The 21,019-nt window shown below is 45.5% G+C and overlaps 8 protein-coding genes and 1 non-coding gene across 9 annotated transcripts; 4 read left to right on the forward strand and 5 right to left on the reverse strand.

Moving 5' to 3' along the window:
• Positions 1-141: 141 nt before the first annotated feature.
• SNF2 (SWI/SNF catalytic subunit SNF2) lies at positions 142-6,081 on the forward strand (the record flags this gene model as incomplete). Its single annotated transcript, XM_020216737.1, has 3 exons — positions 142-602; positions 920-956; positions 1,405-6,081. 3 exons carry the CDS (start codon positions 142-144, stop codon positions 6,079-6,081), a joined length of 5,175 nt encoding a protein of 1,724 aa, XP_020067778.1.
• Positions 6,082-6,239: 158 nt separating this feature from the next.
• On the reverse strand, positions 6,240-7,616 carry CIT3 (citrate (Si)-synthase CIT3; the record flags this gene model as incomplete). The annotated part of the gene is made up of 1 exon (XM_020213086.1): positions 6,240-7,616. The coding sequence occupies one exon, from the start codon at positions 7,614-7,616 to the stop codon at positions 6,240-6,242; it is 1,377 nt and encodes a 458-aa protein (XP_020067779.1).
• Positions 7,617-10,372: 2,756 nt separating this feature from the next.
• Positions 10,373-11,799, reverse strand: CYBJADRAFT_156415 (methionine adenosyltransferase). Its single transcript, XM_020213467.1, has one exon. It carries the CDS (start codon positions 11,699-11,701, stop codon positions 10,544-10,546), a length of 1,158 nt encoding a protein of 385 aa, XP_020067780.1. The 5' UTR covers positions 11,702-11,799; the 3' UTR covers positions 10,373-10,543.
• Positions 11,800-12,055: 256 nt separating this feature from the next.
• On the reverse strand, positions 12,056-12,127 carry CYBJADRAFT_t149. The gene has a single exon. It is a non-coding gene; the product is annotated as a tRNA-Asp (tRNA).
• Positions 12,128-12,653: 526 nt separating this feature from the next.
• On the forward strand, positions 12,654-14,101 carry PPG1 (putative serine/threonine-protein kinase PPG1). Its single transcript, XM_020216017.1, has 3 exons — positions 12,654-12,708; positions 12,783-13,967; positions 14,032-14,101. The coding sequence occupies exons 1-2, from the start codon at positions 12,697-12,699 to the stop codon at positions 13,740-13,742; spliced, it is 972 nt and encodes a 323-aa protein (XP_020067781.1). The 5' UTR covers positions 12,654-12,696; the 3' UTR covers positions 13,743-13,967; positions 14,032-14,101.
• On the reverse strand, positions 13,772-14,057 carry HUB1 (ubiquitin-like protein HUB1; the record flags this gene model as incomplete). The annotated part of the gene is made up of 2 exons (XM_020216738.1): positions 13,772-13,967; positions 14,032-14,057. 2 exons carry the CDS (start codon positions 14,055-14,057, stop codon positions 13,772-13,774), a joined length of 222 nt encoding a protein of 73 aa, XP_020067782.1.
• A 234-nt stretch (positions 14,102-14,335) lies between the features above and the next one.
• Positions 14,336-16,417, forward strand: ABZ1 (4-amino-4-deoxychorismate synthase; the record flags this gene model as incomplete). Its single annotated transcript, XM_020213087.1, has 1 exon — positions 14,336-16,417. One exon carries the CDS (start codon positions 14,336-14,338, stop codon positions 16,415-16,417), a length of 2,082 nt encoding a protein of 693 aa, XP_020067783.1.
• Positions 16,418-16,439: 22 nt separating this feature from the next.
• CYBJADRAFT_175793 (uncharacterized protein) lies at positions 16,440-19,162 on the reverse strand (the record flags this gene model as incomplete). The annotated part of the gene is made up of 2 exons (XM_020216739.1): positions 16,440-19,013; positions 19,088-19,162. The coding sequence occupies 2 exons, from the start codon at positions 19,160-19,162 to the stop codon at positions 16,440-16,442; spliced, it is 2,649 nt and encodes an 882-aa protein (XP_020067784.1).
• A 275-nt stretch (positions 19,163-19,437) lies between these two features.
• CYBJADRAFT_187325 (glycoside hydrolase) lies at positions 19,438-20,952 on the forward strand (the record flags this gene model as incomplete). Its single annotated transcript, XM_020217256.1, has 1 exon — positions 19,438-20,952. Exon 1 carries the CDS (start codon positions 19,471-19,473, stop codon positions 20,950-20,952), a length of 1,482 nt encoding a protein of 493 aa, XP_020067785.1. The 5' UTR covers positions 19,438-19,470.
• Positions 20,953-21,019: the final 67 nt, after the last annotated feature.

Genomic DNA, 21,019 nt, shown 5'->3' on the forward strand with positions numbered 1-21,019 from the left:
GTGTCCTTACCACCTTGCCCGGGCACGCACATAACCGCGAAACGCATCGCTGAGTACATCAACCTCTACCCAAAAAACACTCGTAATTTGTCACATCTTGTGCTCCAGTTCATCCTGTTTCTCCCTAATCCACCAGTGTTAATGGCGTTGAATTGGGTCAGTCGAACCAGTAATCCACCCGGCTTTGTGCTGTTGCCTGAAGAAGTGCATAGGTTCGCCCTTCCCCAAGAGGTTGCTGCGGACCTCAATCCTATTGGACAGCAGAACGGCGATACGATCACGATAAAGGGGAACGTCACCTTAACAAGCCACCGGATTGTTATCCTGTCCACAAGAAGCACCCAGCAACACGATAACTTCTCACTGCTGTACAAGGACATCGTTTGGTTCAAGCTGGAGATGCCCTGGTTGGGGAGCAACAAGTTCAGAGTGACGTTTAGGGTATCGGACGGGAACGGAGGGCTGAACTACATGTACCAATGGTCCCTGTGTATATCGTTTGTAGAAGGAGGTGCGATCCAGTTTGCAAAGGAGTTTGAACAGTTGAAAACCAGGTTTGATAACAGCCAGGTCGATGAGTTGCCCCCATATACCGAACAGATGTGAGGGTCATTTTATTTAATACCAGCTCGTCTAATACACTTTCCTGAATAGGAAGTCAAGAACCTCCCCGTCATGGCCGGCGGACCTCGGCCGTAAACAGAAGCAATTCCGACCGCGCGCCCTCCCCCCCTCCGCCGTCCACTGGCGGCCAAATGAAAAACCAAAACCCGGTTCTCAACCACAAAAAAAAACTCTTGTAGAGAAAGAAAGGAAAAAGAACCCATCAACTTTGTAAGTCAAAAAACCTGGCGTCCCTAAAAAGGTAAACAAAAAAAGAGCATTTGGGAAAACATTGGCGCGTCATGGATTTCAATAGACCGCTGAGTAAAGAGGAGATCCACAAGTTGTACTTTGTAAGTTGATTATTCGCTGTCTTTGATCTGTTCTATTGTGTTTGGCTATGTTTGTTTATTTTTTGTTGTTGTTGATGTTGTTGTTGTTGATGTTTTTGTGTTTGTTTATTTTTTGGCTGTTTTGGTGTTGCGTGTTGCTGGGTTTCTCTCAGCGGCTAGTTGTTTTGCTTTGGTTTGGGATGACTGTGTGACGAGAGTGGATGGTGTGTTTAAGCACCCTGTTGACACTGGCGCCCTGCTCACACCGACGCGGTTGGTTTGTTGGTTTGCTTGTTGTCTGTCCCGCTGAGTGAGTTTGGTTTGGCGGCTTTGGCTAGCGGTATGTGGTTGCTGTCATTGCTCTCTTTTGGCGAGTTTCTATGGCACCAACCTGGGATTTGAATAAACTGAACAGCACAACATGATGGCAGATGGTGCATGGTGATTAGAGTACTAACACGTTTCATAGAGATGGCAGCAGCTTCGGGCGCAGTATGGCGACAATGCGGTTCAAAATGCAGAGTTTGTTCAGCTGTCCAAGATGTTGAAGCACATTTCCAAGCAACAAGAGTTGGCTAGGAAGATGCAGCAGGAACAACAGCAGCAAGCACAACAGCAGCAGCCAGTTCAGGGACAGCCACTCCAGACCCAAGTTCAGCAAGAACATCAACAGTTACAACAAGTGCCACAGAGCGGATCACCAATGTTACCCCAGCAGACAGTGAATAACAGGTTCCAGCAGTTGCAACAGGACCAGCAGCGTCAGCAGTTCAACGGGAATGGGTATAACAATATGATGGGGAGAACTCCAAATATGGCTAACAATTCTGCAATTCCAACTCCACCGCAGGTACACCAACAACAATCGCAACAGCCTCAACAGTCGCAACAGCCTCAACAGCAGCCGCAGCAGCAACAACAACAACAACAGCAGCAACAACAGCAACAACAACAGCAACAACAGCAACAACAACAGCAACAACAGCAACAACAAAACAGATCACCTTTGAATGCCAGTCTATTTGCTCCTCATCAATCTGTCTTGCTTAAGGCTCAAATTGCCGCTTTTAAGTGTATTGTCAAGAATGTGCCTATCCCCCAAGAAGTTAACAATATCCTGGTGGCGTCTATGAAGAATAACTTTGGTGCAAACTTGAGACAACAGGCTTCAATGACTCAACCTCCAGTGGTTCAATCACCAGCAGTTCCACCTTCTCAACCACCCTCTGCTCAGTCACCTCAAGGTGTTCCACAGCAGTTCACTCCGCAGCAGCAGCACCCAGTTCCACCACCGCAACAGCAGCAACAACAGCCACCACAACAAGCTCCACCGCTACAACAACAGCCACGTTCACTACAACAACAGCAATCACGCCCATATCCACAACAAAAACCACCTCAATCGAAACAGACGCCACCTCTCCAGCAGCAGCAGCAACAACAACAACAACAACAACAGCAGCAGCAGCAGCAACAACAACAACAACGTTCGAAATCTGCTACTCTGTCTTCCAGAAGGCAAACGCCAACAGCAGCTATCCAACAGCCACAACCACCTGCTAAACCAGCTCCGCTATTTCGTCCTATAGAGAATCAAAAACCAATACCTTTGGAGAAGTTGAAAAGTCAGTATCCAGAGATAACAACAGTGTTCCCTGTTAACGATCCAAAGATTCGAGTTGAAAGCTACACCAAACCCCAACAACAAAAGGAAGTTCCTTACGAATTGTTCTACCATCCAAAATCCCGTAATATACTCCCTGGTGTCTTCCCGGAAGGGTTGGATCTGTATGGTGCCTCTCAGGTTAGAGAAACCACGATCCAGTTGGAAATTGATGCTGCTATTGAAGAGTTCAAGAAGAAGCTAGACCAAACAGATGATGTTGATCCTAAACAAGTTGATGATCTTGTGGATTACTATGCATTGGAATTACTCCCTCTGCAAAAATCCATAAGGGGCCACATCCTGAGTTTCAACTACTTCAAGAACTCATTATTAACGAACACCCATCCAAATTTCCTGGCTCGAATTCGCAAAGTTACTCTTGCTGATTCACAGGCAACTTCTGCTTTGTACGAACAACAGCTCTCGATGAAACGTAAAGTTGAGAACAAGAAGAAATTCGACCACATTGAAAAACTTGCAGCGGACTCTAGCTCCATCATAAAGAAGAGAAGCGATAAGAAGGACAAAATTGCAAAGTTCGGTAGAAGTATTGTAAGCATGCATTCAAGCATTGAAAGGGAGGAACAAAAGAGAGTTGAGAGAAACGCTAAGCAACGTTTGCAAGCTTTAAAGGCGAACGATGAGGAGGCATATATCAAACTGTTGGATCAGACAAAGGATACAAGAATCACCCATTTGTTGAAGCAAACCAATACATTTTTGGACTCTTTGGCCCAAGCAGTTAAGGAACAACAGAAGGAAACTCATGAGCATGCAAAGTCCATTGGACGAGAGGTATCCTCTGAGTTTGATGAGATGGAGGACAATGAAAATATTGACTATTACTCTGTGGCCCATAGAATTAAGGAGGAGGTTAAAGTTCAGCCTAGTATTCTTGTTGGTGGTGAACTGAAAGAATACCAGTTGAAAGGTCTCCAATGGATGGTGTCGTTGTACAATAATCACTTGAACGGTATCTTGGCTGATGAAATGGGACTGGGTAAAACTATCCAGAGTATATCTTTGATTACTTATCTATATGAAGTTAAAAAGGTTCATGGTCCGTTCTTGGTTATTGTTCCCCTATCTACTTTGACGAATTGGAATTTGGAATTCGAGAAATGGGCTCCTTCCTTGAAGAAGATTACCTACAAAGGTGTCCCTTCTGTTAGAAAAGGTATGCAACATGACATCAAAACTGGTAACTTCGATGTGCTTCTGACAACTTTTGAATATATCATCAAGGACAGACCATTGCTTTCTAAGATCAGATGGGCTCACATGATCATCGATGAAGGTCACAGAATGAAGAACTCAAACTCTAAGTTATCATCTACTCTAACCCAGTACTACCACACCGATTATAGACTGATCTTGACTGGTACACCTCTTCAAAATAACTTGCCAGAGTTGTGGGCGTTGTTGAACTTTGTCTTGCCGAAGATTTTCAACTCTGTGAAATCGTTTGATGAATGGTTTAATACTCCTTTTGCCAATACTGGTGGTCAAGACAAGATTGAACTTTCTGAAGAAGAGACGTTATTGGTGATTAGAAGATTGCACAAAGTGTTGAGACCTTTCTTGTTGCGTCGTTTGAAAAAGGATGTGGAAAAAGATTTACCTGACAAGGTTGAAAAGGTGTTGAAATGTAAGATGAGTGCAGTTCAAAGCAAGATGTACCAACAAATGTTGAAATACCATCAAATCTTTGTTGCTGATGAATCGGGTGAAGGCATAGCCCCAATCAGAGGTTTGAATAACCCAATCATGCAACTCAGAAAGATTTGTAACCATCCATTTGTGTTTGAGGAGATTGAAGATTTGATCAACCCTACCCGTGAAACCAACAACAAAATTTGGAGATGTGCAGGTAAGTTTGAGTTGCTAGATAGAGTCTTGCCAAAATTTAAAGCATCAGGTCACAGGGTGTTGATGTTCTTCCAAATGACGCAGATTATGGATATCATGGAGGACTTCCTGAGACTGAATGATTTGAAGTATTTGAGATTGGATGGTTCAACAAAGCCAGATGATCGTACTCAGCTGTTGAAGCTGTTCAATGCACCAAACTCCGAATACTTTGCCTTCTTGTTATCCACAAGAGCTGGTGGTTTGGGTTTGAATTTGCAAACAGCTGATACCGTTATCATTTTCGACACCGATTGGAACCCTCATCAAGATTTGCAGGCACAAGATAGAGCTCACAGAATTGGTCAGAAGAATGAAGTGCGTATCTTGAGATTGATTACTGAAGATTCTGTGGAAGAAATGATTCTTGAGCGTGCTCATCAAAAGCTAGACATCGATGGTAAAGTCATTCAAGCTGGTAAGTTTGACAACAAATCGACAGCTGAGGAGCAAGAAGCTCTATTGAGGGCTTTGTTGGAAGCTGAAGAGAGCAAAAAATCCGACAAGGAAGAAAACGAGGATCTTGATGACGACGAGCTGAACGAAATTTTGTCCAGAAACGACAACGAACTGGCACTCTTCAAGAAGATGGATGAGGAAAACAAGGCCAAAAAAATGCAAGGACGTTTATTTACCGAAGCTGAGCTTCCTCCTTGCTTTTCCAAGGATCCTGCGGAATATCTTAAACCAGAGGATGTTGGTGAGTATGGTCGTGGTGCTAGAGAGCGTAAGCAGACTTTCTACGACGATAACTTGACAGAAGAACAATGGCTAAAGGAAATTGATGCTGAGATTGGTGGATCTGATGAAGAGAATGCACCAGAAGCCAAGAAGAAGAGAAGGGGTAAGAAGAAGAGATCTGAAATGGAGGATGATGAGGAACTTATGAATTATGTTGGTAAAAAGAGAAAGAGTGCACCTCCATCAGTCAAAGATGAAGATTCCGAATCTACAGGCTCGACTTCTCGTCGTGGAGGTAGAAAATTTGTTCCTGGACGCCGTGGGCGTATCAGTAAGGACACACCTCCAAGTCGTTACCCTCGTCCTGAATCGTTAAGTCCAAGAGAGCGTGAAACGTTGAACCTTCAATGTGAGAACATTTGTGAAGATTTAATTGATTATGTGGATGAACACGGTCGTCGTCTCAGTGATATATTCATGGTTAGACCTGCGAAGAAGTTTTACCCAGACTACTACGTCTTGATCAAGTACCCCGTGGCTTTTGATATGATCAAGAAGCGTATCTATGGCAACATATATCACTCTCTTAGTGAATTCATTGAGGATATTCACCTTATGGCTGGTAATGCAAAGATTTACAACGAAGAGGGGTCGATGGTTTATGAAGATGCGGTTGTGTTAGAGAACTTGGCCTTGAAGAAGTACAAAGAGTTGACTGAAAAGGATATCGACTTCACAGAGTACGATCGTGAGCACTTCAACAAGATTCAACCTAGACCAGGTGCACCTACGTTGTCAGATCCTAAAGAGGAACCAGTCGAGAATCAACCTCCTGCCAATGGTGAAACGGATGCTCCAGACGAAGCATCTGAAGACACAGCAAAGGAGTGATACATCTTGTCTACATGTGAATACTGAGAATAATAATAATAATAGATCGATTGTGTTATAACTGGTTTCCGATCAAATAAATAGCTCGTTGAATCAATCAACCCTTATATATAAGGATAAACACGTGTATGAATATCAATAGAATGCCATGTGTATGCTTATTTCAAGCCTTGGAGCATCTCCAAGGTGACACTCTTTGGTCTCTCGATTGGCAAACCGTAGATTCTATCCCAAACCAACTGGGCCAATGGACCCATGGATCTGGAACCACCAAAGATGACGGTGAAGAAGAGCAACTCGGTCAAACCGTAGTGGTAGAAGAGAACACCGGATGACGAGTCGACATTTGGGAATGGGTTCTTTGTCTTACCGTGCTCCTTCAAGACACCTGGGGCGATGTTGCTCAAGTTGTTGACCAGCTGGAAGTAGTCGTCGTTTTGGAACTCCTCTGGTCTGTTGAACCCGAACTGCATCATGGCCTTGAAACGCGGATCAGGTTTACGGAGCACACCGTGGCCATAGCCAGGAATGACCCGCTTGGAGTTAAGCAGTGACCACAGGTAGTCCTCGATCTGCTTCTTGTCGTTGATGTCGGTCACGTTCTTCTTCATCTCCACGATGAAACGGACAACCTCCTGGGCCGCCAATCCGTGCAATGGCCCAGCCAAACCTTGGACACCAGAACTGTAACTGAGGTAAGCGTCACTCAGCGCAGAACCAACCAAGTGGGTGGCGTGGGCACTGACGTTACCGCCCTCGTGGTCAGCGTGGAGAGCGCAGTACAATCTGATCAGGTTGATGAAGTCTTGTGACTGCGCGGCAGTCAAGTTCTTCACGTTAGCGGAGTCCTGTGTGTAACCCAACACCGTGGCCATGTTGTGGGACCAGTCCTTGGACTTTGTGTCGAGCTCACCAAGGGTCTTACCACCAAAGTAGGTGTTGGAGTAGATCTTACCAATGACACCAGGCAACTTGGCGATCAAGTTGATGGAGTCCTCCAAAGTGTACTCCCAGTAGTCTGACTTTGGAATACCCTTCTCGTATGCTCTGGCGAACTGGGAATCGTTGTTCAACGCAGAGATGGCAATGGACAACTGAGTCATTGGGTGAAGCGTGGTTGGCAAGCTGTCCAGCACCTTGATGAGGTAGTCTGGCAAGGTGGACTTGGAAGCAATCTCGGCGCTGAAAGTGTCAATCTGTTGCTGGGTTGGCTCAGAGCCGGTCAGCAAGAACCAGAACATGGACTCTGGCAAGAACTCAGAGTTTGGGTCGTTCAGCTCGTCCTTGCACTTTGGCAAGAAGCCTTGACAGTCGCTGATGGTCTTGCCGTGGAAGGTGACACCAAGGTCGGCATCGACCTGGGAACTCTGCCAGAACAAGGCCTTGTAACCTCTCATACCACCGATGGTGGCACCAACGGTCAGCTCACCTAGGCTGGCTTCGGATTTTCTGAGAGCCTGGAGCTGCTCAACTCTCTTTGGGATAGCAGCCTTGAGGGTGCTTCTAATGTCTGTGGAAAAGGCTCTTCTAAGCATCTTGAATGGAATTGATTACGTCCTCGTCTGAAATCAAGTAATTAAAGAGAGAGAACGAGACAAAAGGGATTCACTAAACATTGCCCGGAGCTTCTCGAGACCGAGCTTTATATAACAACTGGACAAAAGTGTCACGACTGTTGTGGAGAAAACAGGAGAGACTTTTGTCCAACGTATAATGGACAAAGGAGGGCCCAGCACCAGGAATAGTCACGAACTCACACAACTTTGTCTTGTTGGCAAACGTACAAAATGGGATGACTTCCATTTTCAGAAACGAACGCAAGTCTCGCAGCCTACCCCACATGCAACCGACTTGCAGCGGGCTGTTTGTCTTTTTGTGTCTCTCGAGAATGGCAACGGGACACATAGGCAAAAACGTATGGTGGAAAGTGGATGCCGAGCATCGGGTTAGCTTTAGAGTTTTGAGCACAACAATAAGGAATGGGGATGGTCAACGTGTAGAGAGGCTTTCCACTTTTTCTAATATTGGGCTGTGGCTAAGGACAGATGGAGGTTTGATCTAAGGGGTTGTCACGCTATCCAATTGTCCTGCCTCTTGTCTGTAAACGGTAACGTTAGGAGAAACTTTGCTGGTTCCACCAGAAGTAGACGAGCCTACGGACTCATGATCGGACAAGTTGGTTGGAAAACGTCCCAACGTTAGTCCAATTTCAGAGTGGATTTGGGGGAACACTGTGTGCTTTGCTCTTATCTTTCGTACGATTTAGTCGTACGTGTAACGTCATGAAGATTTCCCATCGTTTAAAGGGTCAAAGGAAGACCAACGGAAAGAGGATTCCTACGTGGACCACGTTCGTCAAGAAATCATTGCGGTTGAAGAGAAGCATACATGTAGCTTCTGAGGTATTTTACCGTAAGAATCGATCGCCAGAAGCCGTTGTAGCAAGAACCAGTGCCCTTGGCTTCTCGTTACACTGTTGATTTCATAATACCCGGGAGACTCGTCAGCTGTCAATATTGACTATTTGGGATCATGGCAAACCGCGTTTTAGAACCGTGTGGGAGGAATCGAGCAGATTATGGTTGCTTCTTTGGTCAAATACCAAGGTCCAATACCCCCGATGGTAATCTGGATGACATGTGATGGTTTTATAACGTGCCAGCGTGGTGCTTCTGACCCCTAAGCTGGCCCGGACAACGTGCACAATTCACTGCCCAACTGCCCCAAGTTGCTTCGTGATGTCCATCTTACTTGTTTTCAGCCTCGCGTACCGCATATTCAGGGCACGGGATTATGTAATCATCCTGAAACAGAACACGCGAGAGAGGTGGAGTGCAACTTTGAAGATTAGCGCCTAAACCACATTGCGTACTTTGATCACTGACCACTTAGTGATCATGCAGGTGTCACGTCTGGCTACTGTGAGAAACAGAAAATGATGCGGTTAGTCAACGCAGATGCCTTTGGAATGGTACTACGAATTTGTATCAACGTTGTATGATTGACACATATCGCTGTGTTCTAAGTTGTTCAGCAGATCATGTGCGAACGTATTTGGTGAAATGATTGCAATTTTAGATGCAGCGTTCCATGTGGTGTTGAACATCGACGGTTAGATTGAGGTGTAGAGTCTTATACATGATCAACAACTTTGCCATAAAACACTGAGGATTACATTGTGGTCATTATGTGGTATAGTGCAAGGACATGGGAACAAATCCACTGAGTGCAATGTGAACTGGTTAGCGTGGTCGTCAACATGAATTGGCCTCTCTGGTTCGTAGGCGACGCTGCGCAAATAGTATCGTTGCTGCTGGTAAATAAATGGTACTTGATGTCGTTGTTGGCTGATCGTTCCTCCCGACACTAGTCGCATGACTAATGTGGTCAACTGATTGATCTATGGATAATCTCACTGATCACGAAGAGTACGCTACCACCTGCAGTGTGTGTGGGCACGCGCCAGAGGCTACACTTGGTGTTTGGATGCGGCCATGCTCGAATAGGATAATATCACTTATATACGCGTTCCTCTTAGAACATCAAATGTTCTTTTATAATGAAAACATTGATCATATCCTCTTGTATGAATCACGTTTAGCTCGCTGCTGTTGAGACTAGTCGATCGTGTACCACGGCTTGAAGATCTTAGAACCCACAACGCACACAGTACAAGCTGATCACGTTTGGTGTCCGGGTGTGTCCCAAATCGCCATAGTAAACTATCACCTCCAATCCATATTGGTCGATACATGTGTTTCAAGCTGGTCATAAACGAATCCTCGGTAAGTTCGGGATGTTATCAGTTGTGTGCTATTAGTACAAGTATATTAACCATATTCAGACGTAAGTACCGAGTAATTATATAATATTTATCAAATTTGTCATTATTTATGTTGAATATTGTGAGAAAAGATATCATACACTGAACTCAGGCTACTTGTCCAATTTTATACAGAAAAAATGATATAGACTACTGTTTTTAATATATCATAGTATCAAAGATCACAGAAAAATGTGGCAATTAGTGAAAGAACTATAAGTAGCCGTCATAATAAAACAATAGAACAGTTAATTTTGAGACCTAAGGCACTACTAACAGAATACATGTTAATCATCATGTCAACCAGACAGTGCTTAGGAAAGTGGATATACGCTAGCTTGTCCTTATAACCTACAACGAATGAATTGATGACCTTTTTATGAGTGCCTGTTGAGGGACTATACACTATTCTATATATGTATGTAGAGGGTAACCAGATATACACACCAGTATTAGTGGTAATGATGGAAAGAAAGAAAAAAAAGTAGAGAAACCATTAATGCAAGGCAATAAAAAGCAGCAAAGGGCGAAGTAAAAAAGTTATTTGTGCACCGAGTTGAGCGAATGCACCATGTTTTCTTTATGAGTCATTATGGGGTCGTTAATTATTTCTTGTTGTTGATGCCAAATTTGGAATCTTTAGAACTTCAATGGCTTTGGTTGTTCCCATGGGTTGGATTGGTCAGTGAAGTGACCGTAGGAAGCAGTCTTGAAGTAGATTGGTCTAGCCAAGTCCAACTCCTTGACAACGACACCTGGTCTCAAATCAAAGTTACCCTTGATGATGTCAACAAGTTGTTCAGAGGTGTACTTGGAGGTACCGTAAGTGTCCACGTAAATGGACAATGGCTCAGCAACACCAATGGCGTAGGACAATTGAACAAGAGCTCTTCTAGCCAACTTAGCGTGGACAAGGGACTTAGCAATCCATCTGGCAGCGTAAGCAGCGGATCTGTCAACCTTGGAGAAATCCTTACCGGAGAAGGCACCACCACCGTGGGCACCCCATCCACCGTAAGTGTCAACGATGATCTTTCTACCGGTCAAACCAGCGTCACCTTGTGGACCACCAATGACGAATCTACCAGATGGTTGGATGTGGTAGATGGTCTTGTCATCGAGCAAGTGCTCTGGAATAACCTTTTGGACAATGTGCTTGATGATCTCACTTCTCAAGTCCTCAGTGGAGATCTCCTCAGCGTGTTGAGTGGAGATAACAATGGTGTCAACTCTGAGTGGGATGACGGCACCACCATCCTTCTTGTACTCAACAGTAACTTGGGTCTTGGTGTCAGGTCTCAACCATGGCAAAGCACCTGATCTTCTAGCGTCAGCAAGTGCAGCGTTCAACTTGTGAGCCAACAAGATGGTCAATGGCAACTTCTCATCGGTTTCATCGGTGGCATAACCAAACATGATACCTTGGTCACCGGCACCGAGCTCCTCAAGAGCCTTCTCGTAGTGCAAACCTTGAGCAATATCTGGGGATTGTTGCTCAATGGCAACAAGGACGTTACAGGTCTTGTAGTCAAAGCCCTTATCAGAAGAGTCGTAACCAATGTGCTTGATGGTGTCTCTGATGATCTTTTGGTAGTCCAATTGAGCCTTGGTGGTGATCTCACCGAAAACCATGATCATACCAGTCTTGGAAGCGGTCTCACAGGCAACCTTGGAGAGCGGATCAACAGCCAAACAAGCATCGAGAATGGCATCGGAAACTTGGTCACAGATCTTATCTGGGTGACCTTCACCGACAGACTCGGAGGTGAAGAGGAAAGTTTCAGCAGCAGCAGACATTGCAATTTACTTTAAAGAGAAGGAAACGAGGAGATGATAAAAACTCTTGAAAGAATTGTGAAGAAAGAAGAGCGAAAAGGGTGAGAGAAGGGGAGAAAGAAACGTGGGAAATTTTTATTTATGTAAGTTGAAAATTTTCGCTATCCCAAGACGAATTCTTTTTGCTCGACATGTGAAAATTTTCGCTAAACGAACATGATGAAGACGCCACAGTTTAAACGGTTTTTTTTTCGTTTGTTTTTTGCAAGATCACATGCAAAAGATGGTTCATCTGTGGGAATTTTTACGTGGTGTTTGGATGTTTATATAATCCGCACGTGTTTTTGTGTTTTTTTCAATTTTAGCAAAAAAAAACTCCGCGACGGGGAATTGAACCCCGGTCTACCACGCGACAAGCGGTAATTCTAGCCACTAAACTATCACGGATGTTTCTTGTTTCGTGAGGTTTCAGAATCGGGTGATAGATCAGATTACGTCATCAAGAACAGTTCATATATAAGCCGAACAGAATGACTAGATCTACAGAACACAATAGAAGAGTCAATAGAACTCGGACAGAGATTGAGAAGAAGTTGAAAGATATAAAAGAGAGAATGAAATCCCAGGATTTCACGTTAGATTCTTTCACAACGTTACGTACTCAGACTAGCGTTAATCGGAAGACTGAATTTACCCTAACGGAACGAACGCTCAGTATAAAGCTCAGATCCAGGGCACATACCACAGAGCCTGAATCAATAAGCCAAGATATATTCGCTACAACAATAGAAACTACAACAGAACATTGTAGGCTTTGTTGTATCTAACATCGTGAAGAGATTGGCCTCTCGCATTGTAAGCTACTCCACATCGGGAAAATTACCATATTGGGATATTTATTGCCCTTTGTGTTCGCTTTGTTTTGCTTTCGCTTTCACTCTCATAGTACACACCTTTAAGCCTACTGTTCACAGCTACACGGAAGTATCCCGCTTCGAATACCCACAGTGTGAAGGATGGACCTTGGTGGTATGCTCAACTTTTTCAGATCACCGTCTGCTTCGCCCGTCAGCCCTTATTTACTAACCATGAAACGCCCCCAGCAATCACTGATCTTGATGAATGCATCGAGCTTCTCTACAAGAGACAGCTGTTACCGGAGATCACGCTGAAGGCGTTGTGCTTCAAGCTGAAGGAAATCCTGATAAATGAGCCTAACATCATGCAGTTGCAATCCCCAATCACGGTTGTTGGTGATATCCACGGCCAATTCTACGACTTGATTGAGATATTCAAGATTGGCGGGTACTGTCCAGACACGAACTACCTCTTCCTCGGAGACTACGTCGACAGAGGCATGTTCAGCGTTGAGACTATAACGTTGTTGATATGCTTGAAGATCAGACATCCCAACAGGGTGACGCTGGTACGAGGAAACCACGAATCTAGACAGATCACGCAAAACTATGGGTTCTACACCGAGTGTATGAGGAAATATGGCAACGCAACGGTGTGGCATCTCTTCACGGACATTTTTGACTTCTTAACCTTGAGCGCAATGATCGACAACTGTATATTTGCCATACACGGTGGACTGTCCCCAAACGTGCACACTTTGGACCAACTGAGGCTTATAGACCGGTTCAAAGAGATCCCACACGAGGGCGCAATGGCAGATCTCGTGTGGTCAGATCCAGACACAGAGAGTAGCGGGTTTTCACTATCACCAAGAGGTGCAGGTTACACGTTTGGAGTTGATGTTGTGAAGAAATTCCTCTCGATGAATTCAATGGACAAGATTCTAAGGGCCCATCAGCTGTGTAATGAAGGTTACCAGGTATATTTCAACGGATTAGTAACCACGGTTTGGTCTGCGCCCAACTATTGCTATAGATGCGGCAATAAGGCATCAGTTATGGAGATCTACAACAAGGATCAACACTACTTCAACGTTTTCGACGAGGCACCAGAGAACAAAGACCAATGGCCGAAGGAGGATATATTTGGTGAAGTTGTTGGTGGTGACACGGCAAACGCCCAGCATATTGAATACTTCCTGTGAATTATCATTGTCATTATATGAGTAGACCACTAACTATAGTACAACTCTAGGTTTGTCCCGTTGTGTACTTCGTAATCCCCCAGAGTTATATGGTCCTTCAACGTGGTATTCCCCTTCTTTAGTGCAATCTTCCCGGCTGCTGTGCCGATTTGCACAGCTAGCAACTTTTTGAAATCACCCACAAGGTCCTCTTCAAGGGCCTTTACACGGACCTTCTTACCAACACTTCACGGTTGTTAGTCAGTAGGACCACGATCATTTGTTTAGCAGGAGAGGGTGGCTAACTTACCGGTCGTTCACAACAACTTCAATCATGGTCTCATAAACAATGGTCGAGACCTCCCTTTCTTCTTTCTTTTTGACGTTTAGTCAGAACAAGCTAAATGTCTCAAACGTCTTAGTCGTAGATGTTGTTTATTTTGTCCTTGCCCGCTTGGACCAAGAGTGGCGCGTGAAACTTTAAAGTCGTATTTTTTTTGGGACATTTGGCCGCCTCAAGAACGAAGATGCTCATCGCCTTGAAGATTTTAGCCTACCAAATTACTTGTTAGAGTATTAAAACGATCATTAGAGTGGAGAGACGGATATAACAAATGCTGTTGCTCATCGATTCCTATGACTCCTTCACGTATAACTTACGCTCTTTGGTGGAGGAGGCAACCGGGGAGACCGTGTTGGTCATACACAACGACCAAGTGCCTCAACATGAACTTCAAAGCTACCTAGGCCTATTCAAAGGTGTCATTATAGGCCCAGGCCCAGGAAACCCATCAGTTGATGGAGATGTGGGCGTTATTCCGTGGCTCTTCACGCAAGATATCCCACTGCTGGGTATCTGCCTGGGGTTTCAGTCGCTGTGCCTGTCACAAGGCTGTGCAATTGAAGAACTGGGCGATGTTAAGCATGGCCAGGTGTATAAAGTAACCCATAATGGTGATCCATTATTGGATGGTATTGATGAATCCTTTGAATCCGTGAGGTACCATTCATTACACGTTGCTGATCCATTGGCTGACTCTCTGGAGAAGTTAGCCTATACAACGGAACCTGACGGGACTGAAGTGATTATGGCTGTAAAGCATAAGACTAAACCCTGGTACGGAGTGCAATACCACCCAGAGTCGATTTGTTCCACCTTTGGCTCCACCTTGGTCTCTAATTTCCTCTCATTGGCTGGAAAGTATAACGAATCGAGATCCAGAACTGTCTATGAAGACCCAGGTTCTGTTGAAATGCTCCTGCGTAAGATCAACATTGAGCCTCTACTGACTCCAAAGCTGGACAAACCGTTGAAACTCCACCAAAAGTTGATCCCGACTTCATCGTCCCCTGTCACAATCTGTGACTTACTCTTCCAGCGTGGTAAAGAGTTCATGTTATTAAACTCGGCCTCTTCGCCTGGGAATTGGTCTATAATTGGACTACCTTCTAAAGCGTCATTGAGAATTACACACTCAACGGAATCAAATGACAAAGTCTCACTACAGCAACACGGAGAATCGTGGGAAGAGGACATATCCTCAATATGGTCGTTCTTATCAGACACCATGTCCTCCCACATTGTGCCAAAGACCTCACAGTTCCCCTTCATAGGTGGATTCTTAGGCCTGTTTTCATACGAAGAGGGCCACTTTGTCCAGCTGGAAAAGCTTCCACGGGTCACCTCAAGCTCCAATGTCCCAGATACAAAGCTGGTATTCATTGAAGAGTGCATCCTGATGAACAACTCCACAGGTGAGACCTTTATAACGTCTCTGAACTCTGCAGAGCACATCCAAGAGATCGAAGAGCTACTCAACTTTCCAACTCAAGCCACACATCTCGACGAGATACACGCAGAGTACATCAACAAACCTGATAAGGCCAACTATCTGTCTAATTTCAACAAGTGCCAGCAGCTACTTCGCTCAGGTGATTCGTATGAGCTTTGCCTCACTGTGCCAACGGAGATTGGCATACCAGCTAATATACACCCGTGGGAAATCTATAAAGTACTGACCGTGAAGAACCCATCACCTTACTCTGCCTATTTCAACTTTGACGACTGTGTTCTCTTGAGCTCTTCGCCAGAGAGATTTCTCTCATGGGACAACGAAACCTGTGAGTTGAGGCCAATCAAGGGCACGGTTAAGAAGACTGTCGACATGACGTACGAGCGAGCCAAGTCGATATTAAACACACCAAAGGAATTAGGAGAGAATCTAATGATTGTGGATCTGATCAGACATGACTTGTATCAACTGCTGAAGAAAGTCTCGGTGACAAAGCTCATGTCGGTGGAGGAATACTCAACGGTTTACCAATTGGTTTCTGTCATCCAAGGCCACTTCAAAGGTAGTGCTTACTCGGGTATCGATATCTTATCGCAATCCCTACCACCTGGCTCCATGACTGGTGCACCAAAGAAAAGATCTGTGGAGATACTCCAAGAACTGGAGGTTCTTCGAAGAGGACTCTACTCTGGCGTGTGTGGTTACTGGTCAATAGAAAACAATGCTGACTGGAGCGTCATTATCCGTTCAATGTTCCATTATAAAGATGACCTGAAGAACACTCGTGATACAAATCTCTGGAAAATCGGTGCTGGAGGAGCAATCACCGTCCTGAGCGACCCTGAAGGAGAGTGGGAAGAGATGTTGACCAAGCTGGACAGTGTGCTACGTATATTTCAATGATTGTACGCCGTACACTCCGCTGTCAACTCTGGTATTCGCCCATCATTTGGTCAAAGAGGTCATCATCCATGAGAAATAGCTCCAATTGGTTAAAGGGATCAATCAGGTCACCAGAATCGTTACTGACAACCAGTCTCTCAACTTCATCCTCTGTTGGTACAACCGGAGCTGTCATATGAGCCATGCTATCGACCTCGCCGTTGGCCACTTTCTCCTTTAGATAGGAGGAGTACTTGAACTGTATAAACGCATCACATATATACTGGAATTGATCCTTGTTCATATCCAACATGAGGTTAGAATTGTTAAAATTGACAATGTGAACAGTGTCCTTTTCCTTTGTGCTGCTTGATCGTTTGCCGAAACTCGACACTTGCATCCATTCTGTATTCTGATTGATCAGGGAATGAACCCTCTGGAACCCCTTTCTGATGTCCTCTCTCTTGGACTGTGAGATCTTGACATCACCATCCAACCCATCTTTCTCGTTAGACTCCAGGAATCGGACAATCTTGAGCATGGCATTGAACTTATGAGTTCTCAAGATGATGCCTGCGTATTTGAAGAAGGACAGGAACTTCAGTGCGGAGTAGTACTTGGTTGCCAGCTTGTTCTTCACCAAGTCAAGGATCAGGTCAAACACCACGATCACCCTGTTAATCTGGCAATCGACATAGTCAACTGTTAACCCATTTGTCCCATTCTTTGACGTAAGAACCTCTCTGAGTTGGTAGAACCGTAAAAGCATGGCAATACAGGTAATCAGTGCTCTTTCAAACCCACTTATAATCACTGGCATTGTTTCAAAATTGCACTCCTGTGGTACTCTGTCGTCGAATTCGCCCGTGAGATAGGCACATGACAAGTCCACCACTTTACAGATGGATCCAATTGTCAAAGTACAGTATTTCAAATACCTTGGTATATCGACATACCTATTGGACTCAAAGTGCAGTCCAGTGAGGAACGATACCTGTGCCTCCACCATCGCCTGTATCAGTTGTATAGTTAGACAATAGCCGTTCAGTCTCTTGCCGTATTTCTCATTAGACGAGGTTAGCACCACCATGGACTCAATGCTCAGGGCAGAATCGGCATATTCTCTGGACTCCTGGAGTAGCCTCGTCAGCTCGTTCAAACTGGTGAATTCCTTGACATTGTTCACACACTTGGAGATCTTGAGGTACAATCTATGTATCGTTGTAGCTCTGATGATCATATCTCTTTGGAAGTGAGCCAGCTCGTCAATCGAGTCCATCAGTGGGAACTGGACATCGACAAACGATTGGTCTGGGACTATTGGCAGTGAGCCAGACACAACACAGGTATACGCATCAATGGCTGTCAGATGGTGCCATATACATCTTCTCAGATTACACTCAGCAACGTTATCTCTGATTTGGTTGAAGAAGGAAGGATCTCTGTTCAGCCCCATCTGTAACGCTGATTGTAGTATCACTCCAAACAGATTCTGCGACTTGAACAAGCCCATCCCATCACAGTCCTCTGGCGAATCCCTATAGTAACACTTGAGATACACCAGGGCCTGTAATGTTGTCAATGTGCTTTTTCTAAAGATGTTATATTCAGATAGACATCTATACGCAGTTGCCAGCACCATCGCACCGGTCGGGTGTTGTAGAATGGTCAGGTAGTCTTCATCTGTGATCTTGTCTGCATCCATAACCTTCACAAAGACATAGGTATACCTCAGCAGGATGATGAACATCGACATCACGGCAATATCGTCTCGTTCTGTCAGGACGAGCCTGAGCCTCTTTGGAGATCTTTCATCCTTGACGATGATTCTGTTAATGGTCAGCAGGAACGTATCTCTGTCAAGAAATGGCCTATAGATCCATAAGTTCTGCAGAAACACCTTCAGATAGCAGTGTGTCACGTTGAAATCAGGCAATATGCTCACGATCTCCTCCACCAAGGACTCCTTATCCAAGGACGTGCCCATCACGTGCAGTGTCTTCACCATGGGCCTATCACGGACTATATCGTTGACGAATTCCTTGAGTTGCTTGTCGTCATGTTCCAGGTCCAGCAGCTTGATCCATTTCGACATGTGAGGGTATTCTCTCTTATCGGACGAGATCTTGAACGCCAGGAATAGATAGCACACGAAGAAGGCAACGTAGTGGTCTCGCTTGTGCAGTGTGACCGGACAGAGAGGTTTGTGGTCTTCATGGGAGGACCTCTTCAACGACAGGGAGTTGTACTGTGAGAAGTAGTTGATCCGTATATCCTCATCATCATCTGCCGCTTTCTTGTCCGTCAACATGGACTTCAACTGTTCCACTTCTTCCCTTAGGGACTCCACAAGAGACTGGTCCTGCACCGTTTCCGTGGGGGTCTTAGTAGAGTACGACAGTGCCTGTTGCTGCTGTGATGCTTGCTGTGGTACCTGCTGCTGTTGCTGTGTCTGTTGATGCTGCTGCTGTTCACCAAAGTCCGCAGCTTCACGGCCAATATCCACACACTCACCATCCACCACGGGCGTGCTATGGACCCAGTGTGAGGTGTCATTGTAATGGCACCCAATCCCTAGTCTCTTACACGTTGCACACGACGGCCTTTCCCTATCGCACTGTATAGGCTCAGCTGTTAGTGCTTCTCCTCAGCCAACGGAGGACATATAGCCTATGTGTCTGGCATACTCACTTTGATCTTTCTTCTCTTGCAATAAGCACACACCAACGAGATTCGCTGTCTCTGACGTTTGGCTGGGTGTGTCATTGGCTCCAAACAGAGTGTAACTAAAGCTTCTAACGAGTATTGCAAAGGGTTTGTAAAGGGTTTGAAAGTGTTGTTTAATACTCACAGAATTCTCGATCGGGACATTTTCCCCTTTGTCTCGAATTTAAGTACGCGCATGGACCAAAAGGACAAATCAACCCCGACACGTTAAACCCGGCTAACTCCGGGTATCACAGCCGCAGATGCCTGTGTGGGTGTGTGGTACAAGACATCAGCCAAAGAATCAAGATTGCTTCTAACGGCCTTGTTTAATACCTGGTTCCGCCTTCTATGGAGATACACACGCGATGTTCTCTAAGATAAAGACGAAGCTACACTCACACGCAGAGCTGCCCTTGTGCCAGGACATCACCCCTGGGGAAAGCAAGCCACCGTCAAAGATACAGATCCTACGGAACCGGAAGCAGTTTGGTGTGAACCTGGGTGGTCTGTATGTCCAGGAGAAGTACATTGACGACACGTTTATCAGAGAAGGGTTTGAGACCGAGCTTGATGGTGTGACGAACTACATCAGCGTGAACGGCGTTGAGAAGACGAGACAGGACCTGCAGCGCCATTGGAGAAGCTACATCGATTCGATCGACTGGGAGTGGCTGAGAGATCAAGGCACAACTTGTTTGCGAGTGCCAATGGGGTACTGGCACGTTGGCCCTGGCTTCACAAGGGGTACGCCATTTGAAAGTGTTTCTCAAGTTTATGGGGATGCTGCGTGGGAAAGCTTCAAGCAGCTGTGCAAGACTGCTGATGCTAACGACATTGCCATCTTGTTCGACCTGCACGGGCTACCAGGGGGTGCCAATAAGAATGAGCACAGTGGCATGAAGTTATCGGACGCTGGGTTCTGGAAGTCCAAGAAGTATCAGTCGCTGGTGATTGAATTATACGAATTTGTCACCAAGGAGTTCCTGGCTAACGGCTTGACCAACATCTTTGGCCTACAGCTTTCCAATGAGAATGACTACTGTGACCTGGATGCCCAGAAAGAGTTCGTTGGCAAGGCAATCAATGCGATTAGAGCCTTGGACCCAACAATGCCGATAATCATCTCAGACTCCTGGGATCTGAACCTTTGGAACGAGTGGCTTGATAAGCACTCAGTGGATGACAGCACAACATCAGGCATCGTTATAGACACACACGTTTATAGGTGCTTTGATCAGAGGGACCGTGACAAGGCCGTGGACAAGATCATTGGAGACTTATCTCAGGAGCTGAACCACTGGGGAGACAAGGACAACGACATCATAGTCGGCGAGTACTCGTGCGTGCTGGACACGCAGTCGTGGGATAAATCCCAGGGCGCGTCCCGGGATGAGCTGGTCAAACAGTACGGCCAGACAGAGTCACAGCTGTTTAAGAAGTTGACCATGGGCGCGTTCTTCTGGACGTACAAGTTCAAATTCGGCGATGGGGGAGAATGGGGGTTTGTGCCAATGTGTGAGCGTGAGTGTCTAACCAATGGCCAGTGTAAGGCGCTAAGCGATGGTGACTTGTACGCAACATTGGAACAGAAGTTCTCGGAACACTGCAGCTACTGGGACTCTCAAAATGGCAATGCCAAATATGAGCACTGGAGGTATAAAGAAGGATTCATCACCGGGTGTAATGATTCTCTGGCCTTTGCACAGCTCGCCTCGTCGTCTGTTGGAAGCAAGAGGTGGATCAACAGCCGTAAGAGAGAACATGTGCTCAAGTTCAAGAGCTCGAGTCAAGAGTTTGTGTGGGAGTGGGAACACGGCTACGCAACAGCTTTGTCACTGTTCCAGTAGGTCTAGTCTCTGCGGCCTGATCATCGATCACTCGTTACCGCCTTTTTATGATTATTATTAGTGTTTA

Source organism: Cyberlindnera jadinii, assembly GCF_001661405.1.
Source record: "Cyberlindnera jadinii NRRL Y-1542 unplaced genomic scaffold CYBJAscaffold_27, whole genome shotgun sequence".
Classification (NCBI taxonomy): Eukaryota; Fungi; Ascomycota; class Saccharomycetes; order Phaffomycetales; family Wickerhamomycetaceae; genus Williopsis; species Williopsis jadinii.

Coding starts and splice junctions, on each gene's coding strand:
- CYBJADRAFT_156415 (XM_020213467.1), bottom strand. CDS start 11,701: ATGTCTGCTGCTGCTGAAACTTTCCTCTTCACCTCCGAGTCTGTCGGT.